This window comes from Plasmodium berghei, assembly GCF_900002375.2.
Source record: "Plasmodium berghei ANKA genome assembly, chromosome: 9".
Classification (NCBI taxonomy): domain Eukaryota; phylum Apicomplexa; class Aconoidasida; order Haemosporida; family Plasmodiidae; genus Plasmodium; species Plasmodium berghei.
In genome coordinates this window covers 990699-1006324 of record NC_036167.2, presented here as the reverse complement: position 1 = coordinate 1006324, position 15626 = coordinate 990699, and the positions used below count along the sequence as shown (strand labels likewise).

The window sequence follows — 15626 nt, the reverse complement described above, 5'->3', positions numbered from 1 at the left end:
AAAAAAGCAACAAAAGGCAAAACAAAGTAAACATGTATTATAAAACATGTTAAGAAATATCTTTCCCTCTTTTGTATATTAAAAAAAATATATTATAAGAAAAAATATTTTTAAAAAATTCCTAAAAGAATATCTTAAAATCTATCAAAATAAGTAATATTCAAAACTATTGTCAAATAAATATCAGTTTATATAAACATATTTATTTCTATTCGTGGTAATCCCTTTTTTATTCAAAAAAAAAGATAAAATTCAATTATTTCATAATTATGCGGCTAGGAAAATGAAAAAAACAAAAAAAATCATCTCATACAAATGAAATATCCCCTTACCAGTATTCTATAATTTTAAAAATATACATAAGCTAATTAATATATTTGAAAACGGAATAATACAAAGACTAGTATATTATATTTTTCTAGGCATATATTTTTATACGTGCATTTTTTTTGCAAACCCAACAATGGAAAAAAAATTAAATTATAATTATAAAATAATTAAAACAATATATATTATATTTTTTATTTAATTAAATTATTTATATATCAGTATATTTTAAGTTTCAAAAATATGACCTAAATTTTTGTTAATATGCATGTATAGCTATATATTTTTTCCAGATTAATAATAATAAATTAACATTGTATCATGCCATATCCCTTCATGTAATATATAATACAAATCGCAAATTATACTATAATAGTGATAATCTTTTAAGCAATATTTGTGTGAACAGTTTATCTTAAAATGTTATGATAATAAATAAAACAATACATAGTATATAATTGTTGTAAACGGGGGAGTTGTTTAACTGTAATAATGCAGGGAAACCAAAGATAATAAAAATGGATAAAATAAAATAAAGTGAAACAGGAAAATATTAAACAATGCTAAATAGAAGAATAGCTTATTATATTTCTTTTATTTTTTTCTCTGTCCTCTTTTAAAAATAGTAATATTTAAAAAATTTAAAAATATTTTTTATATGCATGGGCATAATTGATAGTGAATATCCATTTTTATCTTGTTCATAATAACGAACCCAATATAAAAAATGTTGATTACACCTTTTTATTCTCCATAATTCATCACGTAAAATAGTGCTATTCGTTATTTTGAACTTTTCATACCCAATTATCGGTTTTATGTTTTCCAGAACTCTGTCTTCTTTGCATTCATTCATCGCTAATACCTCAATGTTTTGTATCTTCAATTAAGGTGAAACATGTAAGCAAATGATAAGTAACGGGCTTTTATTTGATATGTAGACATACATATATGTTAATAGTTATAAAAATAAAAAAATTGACAAGGATGAATATTATTAAACTTTTATCTTAAATAGAAACCTTCTTTTATATACATATCTATTTTATTGTTTTTTACTAAAGGGGACTTTATTTCATATACAATTAAACTTAACAATAAATTTATTCCATATGGACGTATATAATATTTATACACACAAATAAAAAATAAATAATTATAAATTCCCCCAAACCCAAATGAAACGTTATATGCATATTTTCACAATCAATTATAAACAACACAGTGAAGAAAAGAACAATATAACAATACTTTCCAATTAAGTTTTTAATTTTCCTTATTTTACCTTATATATAGCTTGCCGAAATAATGCTGATTTAATTTGTTTTATTATTTGGTCAATTTTTTCTTGGAAATTAACTATATGCTCATAGTTTTTTAAAAATTCAGGACAAAAATCCACGTTAAAAAATTCATCTGGATAATTCATATTTCCCCCATTTTCTTTCATCCAAGTTTTATCTCTAAAACATGGGAATTTATACATATTTGTATATTGTTAAATGATATTAGGAAAAAAAAAAAAAATTATAACTCATTATTTAAATATGTTTATATAATCAAATGAATTGTAAATGTTAGGTTACCAAAAAAAGCGAAAAAAAAAATTAATAAAAAATTTAAAGAAAATAAATGAGTAAATCACTAACAAAAAAGAAAAAAATATATATTATAACAACTAAAATACGGGAAAATACTATACGTAGATATTATATATATGTATATGCTATATAGCATATTTGCCGTCATTGCGACGCACACATATATTAATAAATATATTAATTATTCAAAATAGGGGATGTGATCATCACATTTATATATTTTGTTTATACTTCTTATATAGTAATTTTTTCAATATTATATACATATAGGAAATTGTATATGTTGGTGATTTTGGAAAATATGAAAAGTTCTCGGATTAATTCATACATAGTTTTTCGAGTAAATTTGTTAGGTCAATAATAAACGAATAAGCAAACCATTTTATGATATTTACTTTTCGTTGTAAAAATTAATGTTTACAAAAAATGGGTACAAAGGGAAATGAATCCTTTGCGTTGTGGTTAATGAATTTTTGTAGTGGCATATTTTTTTCATAACTTTGTCTTCAGAAAATACAAGTAATGATAATATATTGTTAGGTAAACTATAAGAATATGTATTATTTTTATAAAGTATATAATTATTTGAAAATATACAATTTTCACTATTGCACACAACTTTGATATTATATTCAAAGTAATAATAGGAAAAATTTTCCATAACTTTATTATCATAACATGTTGGTTTATTTAAAGTTTTCATTTGCACTTCTAGTAAAAATAAGCAATGTTTTCTACTTATACACTCATATAAAATATTTGAAATAGATTTTTTTAGTATTTTTTCAACAAAATTATTTCTTCTACCAATATAATCTGAAATCCATATTTTTTTTTTAACATCATTTTCATTATTTATGCATTCTTTTGATTGATTAGATTTTAATAAAAAAATTGTGTGTGCATTTTTTAGATTATCATGATGTACTGCTATTTCAAAAAAAAAATTTTTTTGTAAATTAACAGAAGTTAAATTATTTTCTAAATCATTTTCATGGTTAGACCATTTTCCTCTTAAAAGATATTTATTTTCATCTTCATAAATAGGTATATTTAATTTTTTAAAATCAAAAACATTAAATTCGTATAAAATATCTAAAAAAGTTACATCTGAAATAACTTTATTTTCATCAATTATCATTTCAAATATATGGCTGTTAAACCATGAAAATGTATTGGAATCAAAAGTATATCGATTTTTTTCAAAGTTAATATAATTTAATAAATTTGACACATATACAATATTATTATGTCTTATATCCACCATTAGCGGTGATGGCGTTTTTTCAGGCAAACCATTACCACTTTCTTTTTTAAAAATATTATGATTTTTTGAAAAGAATAAACTTTCTTTTTCTGGATTATAATTATAACTATTATACCCATTACTCTCGCTAAGAATATTATTATTTTCATTTCCGAATTTTATAAGATTAGTATATTTTGTATTATTGTTTTCTCTTTTCTTTGTTGGTGTGTTATACTTGTGTGTTACTGTCATTTTTTCATTATTAGAAGCCAAATCTATTCTCATTATTTTTTTTTTATTACTTATACATGTATCTTTTAAGCTCTCATTATTTCCTTGTATATTAAAAACCATTTTAGGAGTATTATCTCTGCAATTTCTTTTCAAAGGCCATTTATTTGATGTTAGTTTTTTTGACATATATTTTTCTTCTTGGATTTGACGAATATTATATAAGCATGTTGAATGTTCATAATTGTTAATACATGGAATGTTATTGCTGATATTATTACTACTCTCAGTTTTTTCTTTTTTATTTACATTTTCCCCATTATCTAAATTATTATTATTAAAAAATAGGTTTGAATTATTATTTTTATGATCAGAATATATATATTTATTTCGATTTTCATAGCTTGTATCATATTTATTAATAATTGGGGTTTTATTCATATGTCCTTCATTGTTACAACTGTTAGTACATCCATTAATATTTTGAGAGTCATTTTTTATATTCAAAGCGTTACTGGATTTTCTAGAAGAAGTAATGTTCCTTCTTTGATAATTATGATCATAACTAGAGGAACCACTATTATTCTCATTTTTGATAGGGGATAAATTGAATAATATATTAGGCGTCATATTTTCATGAGCATTATGATGGATATAGAGATTTTCATTATTTTTTTTTGATGTTTTAAAAATATTGTTTTGATCTTGGGGTATAAAATAATTATATATATTGTTATTATATTTATTTTTCGTTACATTAATTTCTCCTTTTATATTTAAAATATTATTACTAAAGCATTTCATGGGCATTTTTTTTTTCTCGATTTTTTTTCCCAAGGATATATTATTGTTTATATATTGCTTGTCTTTTTCCTCATAATTGTCAAAAAAATTAAGATTACAAAAATTTTCGTCGTGTTTATTATGTAAATTCCCACTACCATGAGTTTTTCTAATCTTTGCAACAAAATTTTTATTAAATTCATTTTTTAATATTAAACTATTATTTGAATGATTCAGAGTATTATTTTTTAGACAATCATGAACAAATTTAAGAAAATAGCAATTCATTAAATTAAATGAAAATGAATTAAAAATATAATTTTTATTAAACATATCTCCGTATAACTTATCAAAATATACATCCCTTATATTTGTTAAATTATTAACAGTATTATATTTAAAGTATACATAATTATATGAACTTGGGTTATTAAACATAGTTGTGTTATCTATATCACTATAATTAGTAGCTATTTTTTGTATGTCTTTAATTTTCTGAACATTTTCAGAAAAAAAAAATTTGTACATGTTTTTATTTAAATTATAAATTCGGCTATTTCCAAATAATGAATTAACAAAATTTAAAAAAAGTTGATTTATACTATTATAATTTATTTCTTTAATTTGTTTAATATAATTATTATAATTTTTAATTTTTCTTTGATAATCTATATTTGTTTTATTTTCATTTTTGTGTATTGTAGTGTCAATAATATTTGTATTTTTTTTTTTCTGTTGTTTTTTTTCTGCGTCTTTTTCATTCCAATCATTAATAATCGAATTATTATATGATTCTCTTTCATATTCATCAAAATACATATTTACATTATTAACTTTTTTCATATAAAATTCTTGTTTTTTTACAAAAAAATTACATTCTTTTTGTATTTCTAACAATATTAAATTTACTAATTTTGATGAAGGTCGGTTTTTTATATTTGGATTTAAGCACAAAAAAGATAATTTTGTTAATTTTTCAACTAGAAAATCTGGAAAATTAACACTATAATCTAAAATTGAATAAATAGATTTATAATCATTTGTATTTATATGATTAATTAAATAATCAAATACGTTATCGTCGTTATCATTTTTATCTCTATGACAATGTATTGGACATTTTTCGTTTCGAGTATAAATACAACTATAATTTTTTCCTACATGTATAGCTGGTGATTTAGATACTAACATTTCTAATATTAATGCTCCAAAGGAATATATTTCTGTCTGTTCATTTATTTCATGAGTTGATATATAATATGGATCAGCATATCCAGGCGTCCCTATACAAAAAAATGGAGAAATATGCAATAAGAATGTGGATTTAAGAACTATAATGGATTAATAATTTGTGTAATAATTTTAAAGGAAAAACATATTTATATGTATTAGAAAATATAAAACGAACTTTCAAGGGTTTTTCTATTTCTACTTACCACCAGTTAAATTGAAGATGTTATTGTTATTTATGTAAATAAAAGATAGACCAAAATCGCCTAATTTAGCATTAAATTTTTCATCAATCAAAATGTTAGCCGATTTTAAATCTCTATGATATACTATTGGAGAGGATGTATGTAAGTAGCAAAGTACATTTATAATTTGAACTAATATATTTATTCTGGTACTAAAAGATAGAAAAAGGGGTGTTTGATTTTCAGATAAATTTGAGGTTTTTGAATAATTAAGGTTTGTATAATTATTTAAGGAAGTGATATATTTATTCTTTGGAATATTATTATAATTATTTAATTTCATATTTGATAAATTATTAAAATCTATATTTTCTTTATTTTGTGAATTATAAAAATAATAATGATTAAATAAAAGTGTTCTTAAATCTCCTAAACTTACGTATTCATAAATTAAATAAAAATAATTTGTATTCATAGCATAACCTAATAATGATAAAATATTATTGTGTCTATATCTGCTCATAATTATTAGTTCATTTTCAAATCCATTATTTTCATTTTTTTTTAAAACTTTAATAGCTACATTAATACAGTTTTTTAGTATTCCTTTATATACAATTCCATTTCCTCCTTTAGCTATTTTATTTTCTTCAGAAAAATTATTAGTTGCTTGAACTACATCATTATAATCATATCTATTTGATAATATTTGTAAAGGTATATGAATTGATCCATTGTAGTTTTCTTCAGTATTGAGTATTCCCTTTTTGTAAAGACTATCAGATTTATATTCTGTATGCAAATCTATGTTGTTTATTTTATTTTCTTCGTCATCTATATTTAATACATATTTATCGTGTGTGTCACATGCTTCTATATATATAATTTTTTTATTATTATTATTTCCATTTATATTGTCGATCATATTACCGACTTTATTGTTATCATGGCTAGCCATGGTAATATTTTTTGTTCCGTTATTCACATTTTCTAGCTTTTTATTTTGATAACCTTTTGGTAAATTAAACATCAAATATTCCTGTTTTTTTTGTTCGAGTTTTTTTTTAAATACATTTATTACCCTCTTTTCAACATTAGTCTCTTTTATGGGATAATATTTATTGTTCATTTTAGGAAAATCGGATAAGATAATAAAATTGGAAAGAAAAAAATATTGTCAAAAATACAGTGAAATAAATACTTTTAAACAAAAAAATAAAAGTAAAATATAAACGAATACAAGAACATTACTAGTAATAGTAGAAATGTATCCTAGTATTTAGAAATAAGAGGAAAAATTACCAAAAACTATATATAATATCTTTAAAATGAAATAAAATATTATAAGTGTATAAAAAAACAAAAACAAAAACAAAATAATAATGAAAATAATGAGGGGTATAGAAGCTTGGAAAAAGTACAAAGATTAGCACGAATAAAAATGTATACAACTTATGGACACAATTAATACTAGATATATGATTGAATACATAATGTAGTATTGCGCAAGAAAAATATATAAAGTTTCAAATTTAGTAAACAGGACAAGTAATATCTTAAAAAATGCATTTGATTTGTTCTTATTATAATTTAAGAACGTCTATTAATTACCAAGTCATTTGTATATCTCTCTCATTATAAATTAAAAAAGCCCATTAATTAGCAATTTATAAATGTATCATAATCCTAAATATTTATATGTTATTAACACAAATATATATTCTTTAAAGTATGTGTAAAAAAAAAAAAAAACTTATGAATATATGTATGTATATGAATTAGGAAAATGTCCTCCTTTTTAAGGGGGGGATATTATTATTATACAATATTATATTTAATTTTATGTTATTTTATTTATATTTATTTCTTTTCTTTTTTTTATTTTTTTGGTTTAACACCAATTCTAAAAAGCCAATTACTTTCACATATGTTAATAACCAAGTTCATTTTCCTAATTTAACAATTTTCATTCATTGTTTTTTTAAACTAGTAATTGTGTAATAATTTATTATTTTATTGTTTTTTAATAAGAATTTTTCTTTATTTGTATTACTCCTATTTCCTCAAACAATTGTTCTTTTTAACTTTTTTTTGAGGCGATTTATTTTTGGATTTTTTTTTTACTTGACTTATTACCCTAAAGAAGAATTGTATTATGCATTTTTCTGCCCAATAAGGTGATGTTTGATACTTATATTTTTTAATCATCTTTAAAAAAAAATAATAATACATATTAAAATACGAGTTTTTTTAAATCAAAAGGCATACATTTGCACATTTATGTGCATGTATGCTTATTAATACACAAGTCTGGATACTTAAAGCACGTTTGTATATATATGCATACATGTGTACATCAAAAAAAAAAATACAAATAATTTTATCTTAAAATTTTTGAATGAAAAATTATGTTCAAATAATTCAAAAATATTAAAAGATAAAATATCGAACAAACTTGGCGCAAAGGACATGCATATAATGTATTATAATCAAAATAAAATAATCGAAGATATATTAATACGATTTATAAGGTGAAAAAAAAAAACAATGAAATATATAATCAAGAATGATTATATGACTAAAATATAACTTGTTTATACTTATATACACTTTTACACAATATTAAACTGATATGATATATTCACAAGAATAAATATGCTAATAATATGTGCATATATTATGTTTTTTTTATAATAATAAATTAAGAATATTTAATGTGCCCTTTTAAAAAACTTTTTTTTTTTTAATGTATATACATTTGAAAAAAAAATCCTTATAAACCTTTTTTATTATTCCCAAGGTTTTATATCTCTAGACAAGAAAATATTTAAATATTATTCGAGTCTCATTTATATGGTGAATATTAAGGACCTTTTCGTTCTTATTTAAAAGAAATAAGAAAAAATATATACACACATTATATCTAAAAGAAAACCCTACTATGATTTCAAAATATATAAAGAATATATTATATATACATAAGAACATATAAATACATAAAAATATCGCATAATTGTGTATTTAAAAAAAATTAATGATAAAAATGTGTTTATAACTCTTGGAAATTTTATTTTTGGATTAAAGGAATTGTTATATTTTTTGTATATATTACATTTAAATATTAATTGAACAAATTTAATTGAAATATACATCATTTGTGTATAAGGTTGCAAAAAATATGATTTTTAATAAAATATGTGTGTGTGCATATATAAAAAAATATATATAATATACTAATAAATGACCAATTATGTAGCATGTAAACCTAGATATATTTGTATTTTTACTATATTGAAAAAACCTTCTCTATATAGAACTAATTTAAGTATTTTTATACAAAAAAAATTATAAATTTTTCAATATTATATAGTACATGAAAATTTAATATTTGTAGTTAAAGAAGTGGTGCAATATAACTAATTTGTTTATCTTTTTTTTTTTTTTTTACAAAAAGGGTATGTAAAAATAATGTATTCCCTATATTAACTTTAGCTTATGTCTTTTATGTATAAATTCAAATTCAAATAAATATAATTAATCATATTTTTAAAGACATTATTTTATATATACATGTTCAGCTTAATGCTTATGTTAATTAATATCCATACACATAATCCTTAAAATTTTTAAGTTGATCTTCAACTGATAAGAATTAATTCTAATAATTTGTTTAAAAATAATTAATTTTTGTCTTAAATTAGCTATAATGATAAGGCAACATAAAAAAAGTAAAAAATACTAATAATTAGTGAGAAATATCCTTTTCCAATTAAAATAAACAACGTGAATTGTAGTCAATTATTCATAATGTTTAAATAAATTTTTTTAACATTTTATTCTAAGGGCATTGTATGTATATATATATATATATATATGCACGGTATATGGCTATATCTTAACATATAAAAAATATAATATAAATCAAGAAAATTACCTACCTAGGAATAGCTCTTATTTTTTACTAAGTTATCTATACAATATTAAATTTTCTCCTCAATGAATATTAATGTAAAAACATTTAATACATGCTTTGATAACATAAACTTGAATTTAGCGAATTTAAAAAACAAAAATTTTAAAAATGGACCTGATTTTTCCTTTTTCTATGAATATGCACATGATAAGACAATTCTTTCTCTTTCCATAGATGAAAGCGGTAAGAAATAAAAAGTTGTATTATTTAATTTTTTTCAAAATAACCTCTTTATTTATTTTTTTTTTTAATTGTCAAAGCTTATATTTTTTTAAATTTTTTATTATAGGAACTTATATGGCCACAGGAAGTGCTGACCATTCCATACGAATACACAACCTAAAAAAATTGTTAACGGAAAAAGAACTTTATCATAAAAAATGCGGTCATTTTGATTGGGTAAATAAAGTATTTTTTACAAAAAGGAATGAAATCCTTTCAGGTGGATTAGATGGAAAATTGTGTTTGTGGAATACCACATATGCATGCAAAGCTCCAAAAGTAAATAAAATTATGAATTGTTCAGAATATATAAAACAAGAAAAAAAAGTTAAAGAAATAAAATTTAAAGCATCTAGCAATACAATTACATGTAAAGAAATATGCGCACATCATTCAACAATTAGTGATATGAAATTTAATAAACAAAACGAAAAATGTATTACTAGTAGTTATGATAAAACATTAAAAATTTTTGATATAAAAAAATTTCGTGAACTAGCCATATATAAAGGTAGTCATTCATATCCAATAACTAGCTTTTTGTGGTTGCAAAATAAAATTATATCTGCTGATAAAAATGGCACTATATGTGTTTTTGATGTAGAAACTTCACAAGAAATCCTAAACGCTCCAAATACACACACTGGCAATGTAGGTGCTTTAAACTATTTTTATTTATATAAGAACGGCTGTGAAGATATTAATGCCCGTGTAATGTCTGATCAGTCTGAAATGTTTGATAAATCTGAAGCATTTGATGGAGATAAAAATGAATCACATCCACTAAAAATCGAAGATAAATATAACAAAAAAAAATTTAATAAAAGCGAACAAAAAAGAGAAAGATTATGGAAAGAAAAAAATGTCAATATTATAAATTCAGATAATTTATTTTATAATAATAATTTAAACAATGATAAAATTCCTTTAATAATAACAGGAGGGCAACGAGATGGTGTAATTAAAATTAGAGATTTTCGAATTTTCCATAAATATGTTAGTTGCAAAAAAATGCACACTGGCAGTATTAATTGTATTATAACATATAATTTAAAAAATCAAACTTATATTATTTCATGTTCAGCTGATGGTTATTGTTATCAATTTGAAATTCAAGGAATATGTTCTAGTTTGAATAATTATTTAAAAAAGGTATATATAAATGAACCTATATTGTCAGCAAAATATATTGGAAATCATTTAATTTTAGTTGGAACCGCTTTTGGAAATTTATTTCTATTAAATTTTTCTGATTGCTCAAAAAATGAATTAACAAAACAAGAAAAACAAATTTTAAATGCAAGTAATGAATTAAATACAGATAATAATTTTCATGTAATTGAAAAAAACAATAATCAATATAACAAAACAAACGATGATATATTATGGGGTTTTGGAGGGTGTAAAAAAGGAGGAATTAATTGTATAGAATGTATTTATATATATAATTCCAAAAATATAAATCCAAATGAAGTAGAAATTTGCAATATTATAATAGGTGGAGATGATGGCATTCCCTGTTTATTGTCTATTCCGAATTCATTTATCTGATCCATAAACACATAATAAAACATGTCTATATCAAAATGTGGATGCATATATATATATATGTGTGTGTGTATTGTTGTATATAAACAAGTGATAAATTTCATTCCATATCTTTTCATTTGGTTTTCATTTTGTTTATGAATATTTGGATATATTATATAAAATTTTGAAAAATATACCAACCAATAAAATTATATTAACAAAAAATTATAAATTTCTGTGTAAAATAAAAGTATGAAATGTGTGTAAATACAAAAATGTACTTTAAAAAATATTTTTATTATTTAGGAACTTTATTAAACTGATAAAATTTCTTTTGCAGTTTTTCAGTTTCCTCTTGCCTTACGTGAAATAAATTTGATAATTTTGATATATTAAATTGATCGCTAACTAAACATTGTGTATTTAGAGGTTTATAAAAATTTTTTAAACATAAAAAACATGATGTAGGAAAATTATAATAATTCACTGAAGGCAATAAATTTGTTTTCTTATATATTTCGTAAACATGATAACTTGTAGTAACTCGCCTTTTTAATTTTAAATATAATTTTTCAAAAAATGAACTTATTGTTTTCACAAAGAAATGATGTGTACAAGATTCGTTTATATTATTTATATATTTATTTTTATTCTTTACTTTTCCTTCTCCTTTTTTTATCACATTCTCCATATATCCAATAGAGTCCATCAAGGTATATTCATTTTCTATCAATAAAGAAATATATTGTTTTATTTCTTTCAATGTTTGTTCTTTGGGTTGTTCGTAAATAAAACTTTTTTCTTTATTCATTAATTCATAATCCTTTTCAATAAATTTAAACATTGTCAAGGAGTTTAATGGGAATTTATATAATGATAAAGCTTCTTTTTGACTTTTTATAAAATCTGAATTTATTTCATTTATATTATTATTGTTATTTGCTAGTGTTTCATTTAAAAATACATTTTTATTCGTATCATTATTGTCATTTTTTTTATTGTAAATTTGGTTAATATAAAGAGTACTCGTTTTACCTATCTTTAAACTTTCATTCTTTATGAACATTGTAAAATAAAAAAACAAATTAAAGGATCTAAAAAGAAGTAAATTAATCAAATTGTTTGTATCTATGTTTGAATTAATTTGTTTGCAAGTAATATAATCATTACAAAGACATGAATTTTCAGGGATATATTTTTTATAATATGATTTCCTTTTAAAAATGTTATATAATATATTTAAAAATATAGAATGATTATATTTGTCTGCTTTTTTTTTGTCTATGCTTTCTAATATATTTTCATGTAATTTTTTTTTTATTTGTTCATCATTACTTATAAACCTTCTTAAAGAAACAACAAAAGGTTTATATTTTTGTAAAAAGTGAGAATATCTCAAAAATTTTTCTTTTTTGTTTAAAAAATTTTGTATATACACATAGCTAATGTTATGTTTTTTCAAGATTATTCCTATTTCATCATAATCATAATTATTTTGAAAATATCTATTAATTTTTAGTAACGTTTTTTTAAAAAAATTTACATTATCTAAATCATGTTTTATAAAAATTAAATCACCACTATTTAAACTTATATCTATCTCATAATCTGTCGTATACCCCCATGATTTTCCATAAAAATAGTTCAATGCTTCATCATCATTTTCCTTAAAATTTGTATCCTGCTTATATCGATTTGTGCTAACTGGTTCATCATTTTTTATTATGTTACTTTTATGAAATGTTTTTAAAAATATACTTTTGTTTAATTTTTCATCTTCTTTAATATGTTTAATTCTATTTAGTTCATTGAATAATAAAATACCAAATGGTGATCCAAATATAAAGGCCTTCAATAATAAAGAGTTATTCGACATATTTCATACATTTATTTTTTCGATACAAAAAAAACAAAAATTATTATTTCATATTTTCTACAAAAATATAAAAGAGTAAATACCCCTACATATGAATCCGCAATTATTTGAAATTTCATTTATTTTTATTGTTTGTGGTCATAACATAGTTATGTATATTTTTTTTTAATGTCCCCAATTATGGTTTTTAATTTTTTGAATTTCATCACTTTTTAAAAAAACATATTCATTCCTCAACATTAACATTGTTCATATTTTTTTTATTAAAAATATGAAGCTTATAAAAGGAACACAAATTTATACATATTATTATGTATGTACACAATAATATATATATTTATGTTACTTTTTTCGAATTAATACAACCTTTTTTATCTTCATAAAGTTAGAGACATAATATTTAAAAAAAAAAATTGGCTTTTATTTTATTAATTTAAAAAAATAATATTTTGACTCCATTAATATACAGAAAGTTTAATTCATCGCATGACCTTAGTAAGGCTAACGTTTACATCTTACATACACATTGCACAATAAAAAAATGTGCATATAATTACAATAAGTATGGATCATGAAATAAAAAAAAAAAAATAACAAGCAGAACAAAGGCATGTGTTATGCCATGGATAGTATAAAAAAAAAAAACTTATAATATAAATTCAGTTATTTTCATAGCATATTTCTAAGAAAAAAACATAATATATAATCGTTCAAAACATTTTATATTATGTTTATAATTCTAATGAAATTTTTTTAAATTTATATTATTATTCGGAAATTCAATTTATTTAGAGTCGAAACTTTTTATGATACTAAAATCAAATTCATTGTTGAAGATTTGGCATGTTAAGTGGTGTAGCTATATCATCTTTGAGCATAGCTTCTCTGGCCGTAGAAGCAAAATTTTGTATTCCTTCGGATGAAAAACCCAAGGATGATTCATCATCGACTGGAGAGTTTGTGGGTTTAGAATCTTCAGATGTTCCCCTTTCTGATTTGCCAATTTGGAATGGATGTCTTCCCTTTTCAGTATTGTACATAACTAATCCAGCACCTCCAAGTAATAATGCTGATACAACACTTAATGCTGTGGCAAGGGCTACGTTTGCTTTTCTTAAAGATTTTTTATTTTTTGCCAATTTAACAATTTCTTCTTCTTTCTTAACCATGTCACTAATTAATTCTTGTACATCAATTACTGGTTCTGCTGGTTCTAAAAAAATTATTAAAAAGTAAATACATAAATATATTTAGTAGGTTATATATATGTAATGGATAAATGAAGAGATTAATGTGAGCATATAATAATAAGCACCTCCCTTTTTGTTTTTTAAAATATTTTATACGAGTTTAGTATTATGCATTACGCGTAACTCAAAAGTATAAACATACATATATGGAAATTTAAATTAGTATACATTACTTTAAATCAACTTACTTTTAATAACATTTTTGGAGCCAGTTTTACCATGTTTATTTTTTCCATAAGCATTGTTAACAAGGCAAAGAGAAAATATAATAAAAAGAATTGAAGCTATATTGATTTTCATTTTCAAGAAAAGTTTAAGATTAAAATAAAGATATACTTTCAAGAAAATCTTAAATTATATGTTTATATTGGATTATATTTGAATTAATAAAATAAATTTTTAATTGTTATTGAATTAATAATATGTTAATAAAATTTTAAATCCTAGAAAAATATAAATATTATTTTCATACAAAATTAATAATAAAAATTTATAAAAAATTATTAAATATATTTTTTATATTTTTTCTATATAGAGATAATAATATGTTATTAATTTATCCAATAAAATAAATATCTTAAATATCGCTAACTATTAAAATATAAAAATTTAGAAAATATAGTGCTATATGTGCACTATAATATATTATTTATGATTACGCATATATAATTATATCTTGTAATAATTTTATACTTGTGGTTTTAGGTTATAGCGGTTTGTAAATTAAGAGTTAAACGGCTAAGCTTTCATAATATATTTTTTTCGAATTTATTATAACCCACATTTGTATACATAAAACGCTCTTGCTAATATAACTAACCACGAATAAACATTTTGAAATATAACAATTTTTTTCAAGTTATTTAGCCATTTTTCGTACAAAAAAATATAGCTGGCTATTATTTTAATGTATTTTTCTTATGAGTTATTTGTTATTGATGCACTAATCATTTTTTTATATATTAAAGAACAATAGATGCATGCATAGGTATTACAGAAGAGTGGCAATATATTATATTAGCTGTTATTTCATGTTCGAATCATATTATATATTTATTTCATTCAAATTGTACTAATATATATATAACTATTGACAATATAATCATATATGGCCATTATAACTATTACTTAGCTTCGTAACAATATTTATATTCGCTATTATATATGTG

At 21.3% G+C, this 15626-nt stretch overlaps 5 protein-coding genes across 5 annotated transcripts; 1 reads left to right on the top strand and 4 right to left on the bottom strand.

Moving 5' to 3' along the window:
* Positions 1-943: 943 nt before the first annotated feature.
* On the bottom strand, positions 944-1813 carry PBANKA_0927100 (conserved protein, unknown function; the record flags this gene model as incomplete). Its single annotated transcript, XM_034564868.1, has 2 exons — positions 944-1207; positions 1613-1813. 2 exons carry the CDS (start codon positions 1811-1813, stop codon positions 944-946), a joined length of 465 nt encoding a protein of 154 aa, XP_034421621.1.
* A 506-nt stretch (positions 1814-2319) lies between these two features.
* On the bottom strand, positions 2320-6735 carry PBANKA_0927000 (tyrosine kinase-like protein, putative; the record flags this gene model as incomplete). The annotated part of the gene is made up of 2 exons (XM_034564867.1): positions 2320-5474; positions 5628-6735. 2 exons carry the CDS (start codon positions 6733-6735, stop codon positions 2320-2322), a joined length of 4263 nt encoding a protein of 1420 aa, XP_034421620.1.
* Positions 6736-9602: 2867 nt separating this feature from the next.
* Positions 9603-11352, top strand: PBANKA_0926900 (WD repeat-containing protein, putative; the record flags this gene model as incomplete). Its single annotated transcript, XM_034564866.1, has 2 exons — positions 9603-9762; positions 9869-11352. 2 exons carry the CDS (start codon positions 9603-9605, stop codon positions 11350-11352), a joined length of 1644 nt encoding a protein of 547 aa, XP_034421619.1.
* Positions 11353-11629: 277 nt separating this feature from the next.
* On the bottom strand, positions 11630-13207 carry PBANKA_0926800 (conserved protein, unknown function; the record flags this gene model as incomplete). The annotated part of the gene is made up of 1 exon (XM_034564865.1): positions 11630-13207. The coding sequence occupies one exon, from the start codon at positions 13205-13207 to the stop codon at positions 11630-11632; it is 1578 nt and encodes a 525-aa protein (XP_034421618.1).
* An 824-nt stretch (positions 13208-14031) lies between these two features.
* Positions 14032-14757, bottom strand: PBANKA_0926700 (circumsporozoite-related antigen; the record flags this gene model as incomplete). Its single annotated transcript, XM_034564863.1, has 2 exons — positions 14032-14420; positions 14646-14757. The coding sequence occupies 2 exons, from the start codon at positions 14755-14757 to the stop codon at positions 14032-14034; spliced, it is 501 nt and encodes a 166-aa protein (XP_034421617.1).
* Between the last annotated feature and the right edge of the window lie 869 nt (positions 14758-15626).